This window comes from Equus quagga, chromosome 18 (genome assembly GCF_021613505.1).
Source record: "Equus quagga isolate Etosha38 chromosome 18, UCLA_HA_Equagga_1.0, whole genome shotgun sequence".
NCBI lineage: Eukaryota > Metazoa > Chordata > Mammalia > Perissodactyla > Equidae > Equus > Equus quagga.
Window position 1 is genome coordinate 24,864,806 of NC_060284.1, and position 12,164 is coordinate 24,876,969.

The 12,164-nt window shown below is 39.0% G+C and overlaps 1 protein-coding gene across 1 annotated transcript in view; it reads left to right on the forward strand.

The window, feature by feature from the left end:
- LRRC8C (leucine rich repeat containing 8 VRAC subunit C) overlaps positions 1 to 11,720 on the forward strand; it is a 75,067-nt gene extending 63,347 nt beyond the window's left edge. The window contains exon 3 of the mRNA XM_046645915.1: positions 5,123 to 11,720. Within this exon, the coding sequence (XP_046501871.1) occupies positions 5,123 to 7,396 (2,274 nt within the window). The 3' untranslated portion in view covers positions 7,397 to 11,720. The remainder of the gene's footprint in view (positions 1 to 5,122) is intronic.
- Positions 11,721 to 12,164: the final 444 nt, after the last annotated feature.

Consider the following 12,164-nt stretch of genomic DNA (forward strand, 5'->3'; position numbering starts at 1 on the left):
TGATAAAGGATGCCCATACTCTATATAAATTTGACAATTACAATTTTAAATATTTGATTTCTTTTCCTAGATCCGAGCAGCATTCCACGGCGTAGTTTGAATGGGTTGTTTCCTTTTTTAAGGAAGCTTGAATTTTCACTTTGTTTCTCTTGAAAACACCTCCCTGTACAAAGCAAAAACAAGAAATTCCGTTTATTTCATTAACCTTAGAATTACGGATTACGGAGCTGAATGCCTTTATTTTTCCTACAAGCAGCCATTATGTTATCTCAAAATAATTTGCAAATGAGAATTCATGAACCCAAATTTTAGTGAGTTCAATTCTCCAATTGCCACAACCCGTGGGTTTCTTTTCCAGAAATATTACCTAGATATTATCACAGTCGTGGAACAATTTTACATGTATATTTTTATTCCTCCAAGGACTTTGATGGTAAAGGCCTGAGGAGCATTTTATACATTTTTATCACCTACGTGTCAGCTGCTCCTTGGGATCTAGAGGATATGGGGTCAAATTCCAGTCTGTCCCTCTCCAAGTTCTGGCAGACTCCTGGACGGTTTAGTCCTCACATCCCGGTTCCTGCTTCCAAGGAAACAGATTAGACTATAGATTTTTACCATCCCAGCAAACTCTCCCTGTCTGTACAGTTTTGGTCCAAGCATGAAATTTCGTCCCTTTTTGCTGTGATTTCTACAAAATTCATTCATAAAAGATCTGTGTGTTTGTGTGTGTTTGCTTAGCAGATTTTACCAAAGATTTGGGGAAGATTGAAAGTCATTTACATCTCAAAACAGAAATAATGAGCGTAATACTCCAGCCTCCTACCGTGTAGCTTGACCTACTTCCTTCCATCTAGCCCCTCTCTGCTCTTCTGACTCACCTCCTCTGAACTCCAAGCCTGTTCCTCCCAAAACAGAGAAAGTAGTTTAGCCATCTTTGTTGCTTTGGCTTCATCTGTCCTTTCTCTCAGTGACTCATCGTCTGTGTCTCTCTCCTACTCATTCTCAAACTTAGATATTTTCCTTAACGTAGATGATTTCATTCAAGAATTATTCTCATATCCGGTTTTAGGATATCCGATTTCGGATTTAATATCATATCCGATTATTCTCGTATCTGATCTTTCTCACCTTGCTATATTTTGGATCGGTTTCTCACGTTCATCTTGCTTTTTGAATCCCCGCCCCCAGCCATAGCCCACCCCCGCCCTTCTCTACACCAACACACCATATAGTTCTAGTCTCAAGCCTTTTTCCTCCAAAGGCGGTCTGAGGAGTGCCCCTGGAAGAAAACGGTAGAATTCCTCCGCATTGTGACGTGTGTATGAGTGACGGTGACGGTCTGAGGTTCAGGGTGCTGTAGAATAGGACGGCGGTGGGGCCTTTCTCTCTGCTCATACCCCAAGCGCTCTCCCTTAGTCCTGCACCAGCAGCCTGGAACCCTACAATTATTCCTTTGAAATTTGTTTTGCAGCCTTTATTTAAGGCTTGTTTTCCACTCTAATCTTTAAATTACTGGGTAAAGAGAAGTGAGTTATACGGTTAATTAAGCAAACTTCTCAAAAGAGCAGAAAAGGTGACAAAAACTTTCGAGTTCTTACAAGTTGCTGTTATTTACAAAGATACCACAAAAATACACCCCCCTTTTTTCAGGAAGCTGCCTGCCTTATTTTTTTCTGTCTTCTTTCTCTTTTTTACTATACCTTTGAAAACACCGATCCTTGTCTGAGTTCTCGGTGTTGTAATGTTCAGAAATATTGTTTCTGTTAAACATGGAGGGTAACTTCCTTCCTCTCTCCTCTGGCTGTTTCACTGTTTCAATCTTCACACTGTTTCCTGTTGGGCTCCATAACGAAAACTGTTCATTTCATACTTCTGGTTTAGACAAGCTGCCTCACATTCTTTGGGAGTTCTACTGTGAGCTGCGTCTCTGCTGGAGTCTTATGTTCTCTCTGCAGCATGAGCAGCTACTGTTGTTAGTGATTAACTTCCAGTACTTTTTCTACCCCGTGCTCATTTCTGTGTAGTTAACACCTTCTGGAAAATAGATCACTGTCTTTACCCTCCTGGGATTTAAGTAGGCACATTTTAAAAATTAGACCTTTGTGAAGATTGAAAGAGAAATGTGACATCAGAAGGCTGACAAGTACTTCAAGATCATCTATGTATTACTCTCCTATGTTGGGCTGTTGTCTGTACCGCCATCCTAGCAGAAGCTTGGTGAAATGAGTGGACGGTGTGGAGAGGTGGAGGAACCCTAGGCACTAAACAGAAGACACGTTTAAATTCCTGCTCTGCCATTTCCTAGCTCTGTGAACTTGGGCAAGGTACGTAAGTTCTCTGAGCCTTAGGTGCTTTCTTCTTCTGTAGAATGGGGAGAATATGACCTACCTCCCTAGCGCGACGGATGCTAGCCAATCAGGTGCCTTTGGACAGAATATAAAAAGGCATCCCCACTGTGTGGTCATAGCCCCAAGGGCAAACAGCTGAGCCAGAGGAGCACAAACGGAATGTCAGCCCATACTTGCCCCTTAGCTGGGCACCCTCGTGCAGTGCCTAACCTGAAGCCCTGTACAGCCAAGTTCCAGAGGTCTAGCGTCTTCCTCCATTAGGAGAAAGCCTGCGGAAGAGCTGGCAGGGGGACGACATATGGGGCCTGCCTGGTGGCTTGGCAAGGATTTAGCACTTTAAGAAAGTAGGCACCTTTTTACCTTCTAACTGATCTTGCTTTTCCGCTGACTCTTCTGTATTTTCATCACACCACTAATAATGCCATATGAACATACTAACTCAAAAGTGGCTCTCTTCACGATGGTGCTCAGGGAAGCACTCCTTTTCCATGCGGTCTCTAGCCCCCACCTTCTGCCTCCTTCACAGATTGTTGGAGCATTAAATTAAGCCATGAATGGGAAAACATCCAGAACATGATCCCAAAAACTGAATTTCTTACTTGTTTCTCTTTTGTATTCCTTCAAGATAATCTGGCATTTGTTTAGGCTTCTTCCTACTATTTCCTATTCCTGAGGTTTCCAAGGTAGAATGCTTGACCCCCAAGAAATATTAAGGATGCTCCATTGAGATGTGAGATAAAAATGAAAACTTTTATTTTATTTATTTTAAACTTAAAGGGAAAGGAATTTATAATATTTGACAGTACTTTATAGATATAAGTATGAATAGAGATATATATACTGAGTGGGCATGCTCAACATTTTTTCTCTGATACAGGTAAGTGATAAAAATATTTGAAGACCATTACTCATTCTCACAGCTCTGTAGCCACCGCACCCTCTGAATGCAGTCACATTTGTTATTCTTCCCTGCCGCCTTTTGATTTACAGAGGAACTGGTAGCCCCTGCATTATCTTCCAGGACAGAGCTTTTATAATTCTTATAATGAAATTTCCTCTCTTCCCCTAACCTCATTGTTTCATTGTTATCTGCACAGGATATGGGAAGAAGTAAGTTTTTTCCCTAAAACATGAACAAGTTGTATAAGATAATTTGTTACTTAGGATAAAGTCAGACTGGGATCTTTTTGGTTTAATCCTGGAAATTCAGTAAAATAAAATAAGAATGTGGGTTCTGGGTCCCAGTGGCCTGCATTGGATTACGTTAAGCAAGGTAGTTACTTAACCTTTCTGTGCCTTGATCTCTGCATCTGTGAAATGGGAATAATAAGAGTACCTGCCTCATCTCATTAAGGTGACAATTAAAAGAACTAATACCCACGACATTATTGGAATAGGGTCAGGTGCATATTAAACACTACAGAAGTTTGCTGCTGTCAGCACTATAATCACCTCCTTATATTCACCCCTAGGAGAGATGTGGTCCACACCTATGCAACCCTGAACTGGAAGGACTAGTGTCAGTTCTGGATTCATTCACTTTCTCAGCAAACACATACTGGTGGTCTTCTAGGTACCAGCCACTCTACTAAGTGTTGGATACTCCACTCCATTGTCCAACCTTGTACTTCTGTCTAGTGGACTGTGTCTCCCATCACCAACTTTTGGTCACATTATTATGTCATTGCAGTCTACTTTGTAATGGATTCAGTTTCTACTTCTATAGTCAATATAAAGGGCTTTGCTGTTGCAAAATCACTAAAGACTTTGCTGTTGCAGAATCACTAAACACTATGGACGTCTAGCCATTGGACATTTTAAGGTACAAACAGACTTTCGATGCATTATTAATTCCGCATTATTGCTGTCAATTCCTTAGTTATTGTTCCTCCTCTGGATTATTTCCTTATTGTTCAAATAGTTCCACTTACATGAACTTCTTCCTGGGGATGATCCCTCTAGATTGATTCAAGGTGTATTCTGCCTCATACTACCTAATTTTCAAAAAGGATATATTCTCTCTTAGCCAAATTGCAATCTTATGAGACTGCCAGAAACTCTTAGGGCTTAATATTCTCTTTAACAAATTGAAGTGTTGGTAGAGGGATAGAAGTTCTGATTGTAGTATTTTGTGTGAAAAGCCAGCAAGTTTAAACATAATTATTTTACTCATGAACACTGCTGTAGTCTTTCTTCTCTCTAGAAAAATAGTTTTTTTAAAAGCTTAGTAAATTCCCATTATATTAAAGCCATTCACATTGATCTATGCATGTAGTCCAGGATATGGGTAGAAAGAAAAGGAAAAATGATAAAGACAGGAATTTCTTCCATATTTCCTCCTTCCAGGTCTTTTACTTCTCACACACAAGCTGAGATAATCTTGGGAGCCAGCCAATTCAAAATTGAGTCTGATAAAGGGATGCACTTCCCAGACCGATGACTGACTCTCCCAGGCTCTAGTGACAGAAAAAATGCAAAGTTTCTTAAATACTTGAATGTTCTTTAAATATTTATTTTGTTGCGAATTGTTCTATGTCCTAACAAAACTGCCGTGTGTTATGTCGTACACTAGACATGATGAACAAAGTCATATATTTCGTTTTTCCAGCATGTGGGCTAAGAATAAAATCTTGGTGCTGGAATTGAACGTTGTATTCTCCAGGCAAAGGAAATGGACATTTATTGGATGTTATTGCTGCTTTCTTCACCCTAATGACATTATGAAAGTTCTTTGACTAATTTAATTTGAAAATATTGTTTCTGTGTTTCAGGTCATGCAAGACAAGATAATTTGCCTTCCGAAAAGAGTTCAGCCTTCTCAGAACCACTCGTCCGTCTCGAATGTCTCTCAAGCAGTTGCCAGTACCACCCCACTGCCTCCTCCTAAACCATCTCCTACCAACCCCGTCACCGTGGAAATGAAAGGACTAAAGACGGATTTGGACCTTCAGCAGTACAGTTTTATAAACCAGATGTGTTACGAGCGAGCCCTCCACTGGTATGCCAAGTATTTCCCTTACCTTGTCCTCATCCATACCCTGGTCTTCATGCTCTGCAGCAACTTCTGGTTCAAATTCCCTGGCTCCAGCTCCAAAATAGAACATTTCATCTCAATCCTGGGGAAGTGTTTTGACTCTCCCTGGACCACGAGGGCTTTATCTGAAGTGTCTGGGGAGGACTCGGAAGACAAGGACAACAGGAAGAACAACATGAGCAGGTCCAACACCATCCAGTCTGGGCCAGAAGGCAGTCTGGTCAACTCTCAGTCGTTAAAGTCAATTCCTGAGAAGTTTGTGGTTGACAAATCCACTGCAGGTGCTCTGGATAAGAAGGAAGGTGAGCAAGCAAAGGCCTTATTTGAGAAGGTGAAGAAGTTCAGGCTTCATGTAGAAGAAGGTGATATACTCTATGCTATGTATGTGCGCCAGACTGTACTTAAGGTTATAAAATTCTTAATCATCATTGCATATAACAGCGCGCTGGTTTCCAAAGTCCAATTTACGGTGGACTGTAATGTTGACATTCAGGACATGACTGGATATAAAAACTTTTCTTGCAATCATACCATGGCACACTTGTTCTCAAAACTCTCTTTTTGCTACCTGTGCTTTGTAAGTATCTACGGATTGACATGCCTTTATACCTTATACTGGCTCTTCTACCGTTCTCTAAGGGAATACTCTTTTGAGTACGTCCGCCAGGAGACTGGAATTGATGATATTCCAGATGTGAAGAATGACTTTGCTTTTATGCTTCATATGATAGATCAGTATGACCCTCTGTATTCCAAGAGATTTGCAGTGTTCCTGTCGGAAGTAAGCGAAAACAAATTAAAGCAGCTGAACTTAAACAATGAGTGGACTCCTGATAAACTGAGGCAGAAGCTACAGACAAATGCCCATAACAGGCTGGAATTGCCTCTTATCATGCTCTCTGGCCTTCCGGACACTGTTTTTGAAATCACAGAGCTGCAATCTCTGAAACTTGAAATCATTAAAAATGTAATGATACCAGCCACCATTGCACAGCTAGACAACCTCCAAGAGCTCTCCCTGCACCAGTGCTCAGTCAAAATCCACAGCGCGGCACTGTCTTTCCTGAAGGAAAACCTCAAGGTCTTGAGCGTCAAGTTTGATGATATGAGGGAGCTGCCCCCCTGGATGTATGGACTCCGGAATCTGGAAGAGCTGTACCTGGTTGGCTCTTTAAGTCACGATATTCCCAAAAATGTCACCCTTGAGTCTCTGCGGGATCTTAAAAGCCTTAAAATCCTCTCTATCAAAAGCAATGTTTCTAAAATCCCTCAGGCAGTGGTTGATGTTTCCAGCCATCTCCAGAAGATGTGCATACATAATGATGGCACCAAGCTGGTGATGCTCAACAATTTAAAGAAGATGACCAACCTGACAGAGCTGGAGCTGGTCCACTGTGACCTGGAGCGCATTCCTCACGCTGTGTTTAGCCTGCTCAGCCTCCAGGAATTGGACCTCAAAGAAAATAATCTGAAATCCATAGAAGAAATTGTTAGCTTTCAGCACTTGCGAAAGTTGACAGTGCTAAAACTGTGGCATAATAGCATCACTTATATCCCAGAGCATATAAAGAAACTCACCAGCCTGGAGCGTCTGTCCTTTAGTCACAATAAAATAGAGGTGCTGCCTTCCCACCTCTTCCTATGCAACAAAATCCGATACTTGGACTTATCTTACAATGACATTCGCTTTATCCCACCGGAAGTCGGAGTTCTACAAAGTTTACAGTATTTTTCCATCACTTGTAACAAAGTGGAGAGCCTTCCAGATGAACTTTACTTCTGCAAGAAACTTAAAACTCTGAAGATTGGGAAAAACAGCCTATCAGTACTTTCACCAAAAATTGGAAATTTACTGTTTCTTTCCTACTTAGATGTTAAAGGCAATCACTTTGAAATCCTCCCTCCCGAACTGGGTGACTGTCGGGCTCTGAAACGAGCTGGCTTAGTAGTGGAAGATGCTCTGTTTGAAACTCTGCCTTCTGATGTCCGGGAGCAAATGAAAACAGAATAACTTATTTTTGTTTAAAGTTTGGCTGACATGCTTCTACCAAATACAGTATAAATAATTAGGTAGTCTTAAAGCCTGTCCTATTTTATTTTTATTTTTTTTCTTTTTCACACAAAACAAAATGTACACAAAGATTGAGTAAGGAGTATGTATTTTTTAATAAAAATTTAATTGTATTTTTTCAACATTATTATTTGAAAGTTTTATTTGTCCTGAAAGCTAATGTATCTATTATTGTTTTCTACTGAAAGAAACAGTTCCATCTGATCTGTTTTTTGCGGTTTTGTGTTTTTTTCTGTTCATTCTTGTGAAAGAGAGGGAATTTTAAGTTGCATGCTTTTTGGTATTTTTTAAACAGATGAAGATATTTTGCCAAGGTCATTTTTAGCTTGTTTACACCTGTACAGGGTCCTCGTTTTTGTTTTCATTGTGTCTATACCAAGGAATCTGTGCTAATTATTTTAATACCAGCTGCCTTCTCCATTGGCCAAGTCCATCATTCTACAGAAAATTCTTATCTGGAGTTTAAATTCACATAAGTGCATTGTCACAGTCTATTATTTTTAAATTCCCCCCTCCCCCCCACCTCCAACAGAACCCTGACTTACGTTATTCCATATACCTGACGGTTAAAGTCATCCTTCAGCAAAGATTTTCTAAGTGGATGAAGACAATAATCTTCCACAGTTGGCATGCTTGAATTGGTCATTTATAATTTAACTGATTTGCATTCTTACCAACATTTTAGAAATATTTAAAAACTAAATCCAGAGGCTCCCCCCCACTGCTTTAATCTCAATATGGCTATGTAGTACTGGTGAACAACCTTAGAAAAGCCAGATTTATTTTAATTAAAATAGGTAATTAAATTTAAAAATCAGAATTAGAAGCCTGTTTTTTGAGTAATTTAATCATCTTTGATATCTTGATGTGTGGGTACATCAGATGGAAAAAATTTCACTACTAAATCACTCTGTTAAAGAGCTGGTGCCCTCTGGTCAGGCCCACGGAGGCCTCTGGGCAATGTGGTCATTATTCAAATTCTGCCTGTTACACAAAATAATTCACTTATATATATATATATATACACACACACACGCACACACACACACACACATATTAATCAGTTTCCCTCAAGTCTGCCCTTGCTGTGAATGCCAGTGATGCAAGCACAGAACTCTATCTGGTCTCTTTGGCTTAAGATAAGTATCTCATCTAAAATGGTTCTGTTACTGTTTTTTTAAGTGTGAATAAATTGCTAAGTGGATGTCACTTAGCAATAATTTTTCCTGATGGTCAGCAGAACTTTTATTTATCTTTGTACTTAAAAATCCAACATAGTATGGGTCTTGGGCAAAATTTTTCACTGATGATTAAGCTGTGTAGAACAGGAAAATGAAAACACTAGTTGTGCCCTCAATCCAGGACCAATACTACTGATCATGGGAATTTTGTTTTAGGTACCAAATCACATCAACCGTTTTCCGAGCCCTAGTCTGATCTAAGAAGGTTTTGTGACTTAACAATGAAAGAAAATAGGAAGATGATTTGGGGTTTCAAAATGCTGCTTTTAAATTTGCCCCTTGATCCTGGTGACTTTGCTCAACAATGCTATCTTGTCATGTATGGAATAGAACTATAGGAATTACTCTGCAGATATACGTACCTCAGTCGTGTTTTAAATGTTATGATACATTGTGGGTGAAGGGTTTGAAAGAGAGATACTTTTCATTTATCTAATAATCTAATCATGCAAACCAAAATGCTTCACTGTTTCTGCTCTGTGTTAAAGTGTTGGAATGGTGATTTTGTATAGCTGATTTATTTTGACCTGGAATTGAAACATGTTTAAAATAGTAACATGGATCTATTTCTTATAGGATAAAATATTCAATTCCAGAATATTGTCAGGATCCCAATTATGAACAATATCTTGTATTTAGAAACATGGCCCTGTCTGTTTTAAACAAACAAACATAAAACCTGGAAGATTGTCCATGGCTGAGCATGACAAAAACACCCTGTTGAAAGGTGAGCTTAGATAACTACTGGTAAAACTGGGTGCACTATTTTTCTGCACGAAATTTATAGTTATTTTCTATGTCACCCTTCAAAAGGGATCTATTCAGGTTAAAAATCGTATTTATGCTGAAGTCTTTATCTGGTGTTAACTCAATCTCATATGTGTTTATAACTGAAGTCACTAATAATTAGTTTTTATTACTCATAATGATTTGCTCGAAATTCCAAAAGAAGTTGATTCACTTTCTTAATGATTTCACAGGCTGACCCTTCATTTAATAACCTAATAAATAAATTCTAAATGACATCCAATAAATCAGTATAGTTCTATGACTTTATGTTTTAACTAAAAAGGAAAATTCATAGATATTTCTATTCGATTTTATAAAAGTTCATCTCTCAAACTTCATCTTGAATTTTCTGACTCTGGCCCTTTTTAATATTGTGGATTTTTGTTCGCATTCTTAAATAAAAAACATTCAATTACTATTTAGCCTTTAAGTGGGAAACTCAGGTAAATGAACTGCTGACTTTTCTAAAGTCCTTTCACAGATCAACTCAGCAAAACAGGGGTTTAACCTAACCCCTTTCCGTATTTTATAAGTGCTCTTGCTAAAAAACAACAATTGGCTCTGTTTCTCCAGCCTCAGGAGGATACGTGAGAAACTGCTTACGTCAATATAAAAGCGCCATGCGAATTCATAACTCCTGTGGCTGCTTGAAGCCCATAATGGGTACACTTTCTGGTCAGTTTTAGTTGTTAAGTGTAGAACAGACAATCGTCTGGTGATGGTCAGGTTGAAACAGAGCATATAAGTACATCCCAACGGAACTCTCCTAAAAAGACCACAACTCAGAAAACTAGCTACCTGTTGGGTTTTGTTTTTAACACAACACTTTTAATATAAAGGTTCTTAATGCAGTGAAACCTGTTATTTACAATTATGAATGTTTCTTCTTGTTCACCCACCCTTTTCCCTGCCCTTGCATTTCCCATGTAGCTATTGTAATGAGTTCTAACAGTTTACACGGCATCCTCTGTGGCAGGCTCTGCTTCTTCAGAAAGGCTTAGAAGGTATGCCTGCTGTGGGTTTTTTGTTCATGTCGAGGTGGCTCCTCACCTGCCTCTCAAGCCATCGTTGTAGAGAGGGGCTTAAATGACCTGGAATGTTCCTAGTGTTAGTTGGGATGAGGAAAGTCCAAGTTCTTGCAATATGCTACCTTAAGATTTCTGATATTAAGAAAGAGAAAACAAAACCTTTGCTTGTATCTCTTGTCGCCATTTCCCCCAAGAGAAGTTTTTCTGTTTATTTTCCTAATTCTAATGTAAGAAAAGTCCATTTTTAAGTAGTTTGTTTTACTCTCTGATTTCATACCAAATACGTGCTCAAAAGTAATGATATATTTACTTAAACAGTGAACATTCATGATCTATCTTTATGAAAACTGTCAGCAGTACTTACTAAACAGATAAGATACATTTCAATATAATTTCAATTTGTGTTCAGAGACTAAATTAAGATTCAATTAACATTGCCCTATTAATCCTGAATGTGATAATTCTATTCAAGCAGTTCACATTTGTGGTAGGATCTCAATAACTCGAAATAGGTTTCCACACTAACCCTTAGTTAGCAACACAAATTAACACAGTACAGTTATTAGTAAGGGGAATGCCTCAAGGGTCTGTAAGATTTTTTCCTCTTTTCCTGTCTATTCAGAGACACTATAAGAAAGCTTGGACATTTTCGACCAGACCTGCATTGATGTTTCAGCTTTAGACCTCAGTGACATGCTTCTAATAGAACTTTATACCAGCCTTCCAAACTAGGGATCCACTCTCGCTCCATTTTCCAAGAACCGTGAACGGATAAAGGCAACATCCTAAAGTTCATTTTGGGGAAAGGGAAGAGGGTCTCCTTCCACCCCAAGGAATTTTTTTTAATCAGAAGACCTTGAAAAGGGGGATATAACTTTGAACAATTTAATTTCTTGGCCGTGTTTAGTAACAGTTCCTATGCATGGTTTTTAACGTATAGATTTGCTTTCTTCTGAATACCTCTCCCTCTCCCACCTGATTCTGCTTCTTTAATGAATATTTTTACTGGGGTTGAAACTCAATGCCTTATGTGCTCACTCAGTTTCCCTTCTGCAGCTTGTTTTTTCTCACTATCTGTATGTGTTCAGATTGTGTCAAATGCTGGCAAAACCTCTAAGACTGTCAAGAAAGGCTTGAAAGTTGATTTGTCCTAGTGCAAATTCAAGATAAATGTCTTAATGTTTTTTGGCTATGTAGTACATAGGAACAGAAAATAACTTAAATAAAGTCATTTTTGTAATTTAAAACTGAGACTTGTCCCTTTCTTACTCGTTTTTTAGAAATCATGTTTATCTTTTGCGTTTCTCTTGTATTTTTGCATAAACTGTTACTCAGGCTCCCTGTACTCTGCAGGAAATAGGCCACATGCATTCTTTCACTTGTGTTCAGCTAGTTTCTGCGATGGTGACTAATTATTTCCTTCCTTAATTCACTGTCCTGCATCTACCTCAGGTGTCTCTGGAGTTTCATTTGGGTAATTAGTGCCTTAATATGTAATCTGGACTGCAATCTCTGTGCATTTGCCAGATCAGATTATACTGTTGCTGTCCAGCCCAGCTTTCAGTAAGTACTTTTATGGTAATGATTGTGGTTACTTAAAGGAATCAGAATGGTTCTACACAGCTGGGAGGCCTCCCGTAGGGAACTTCA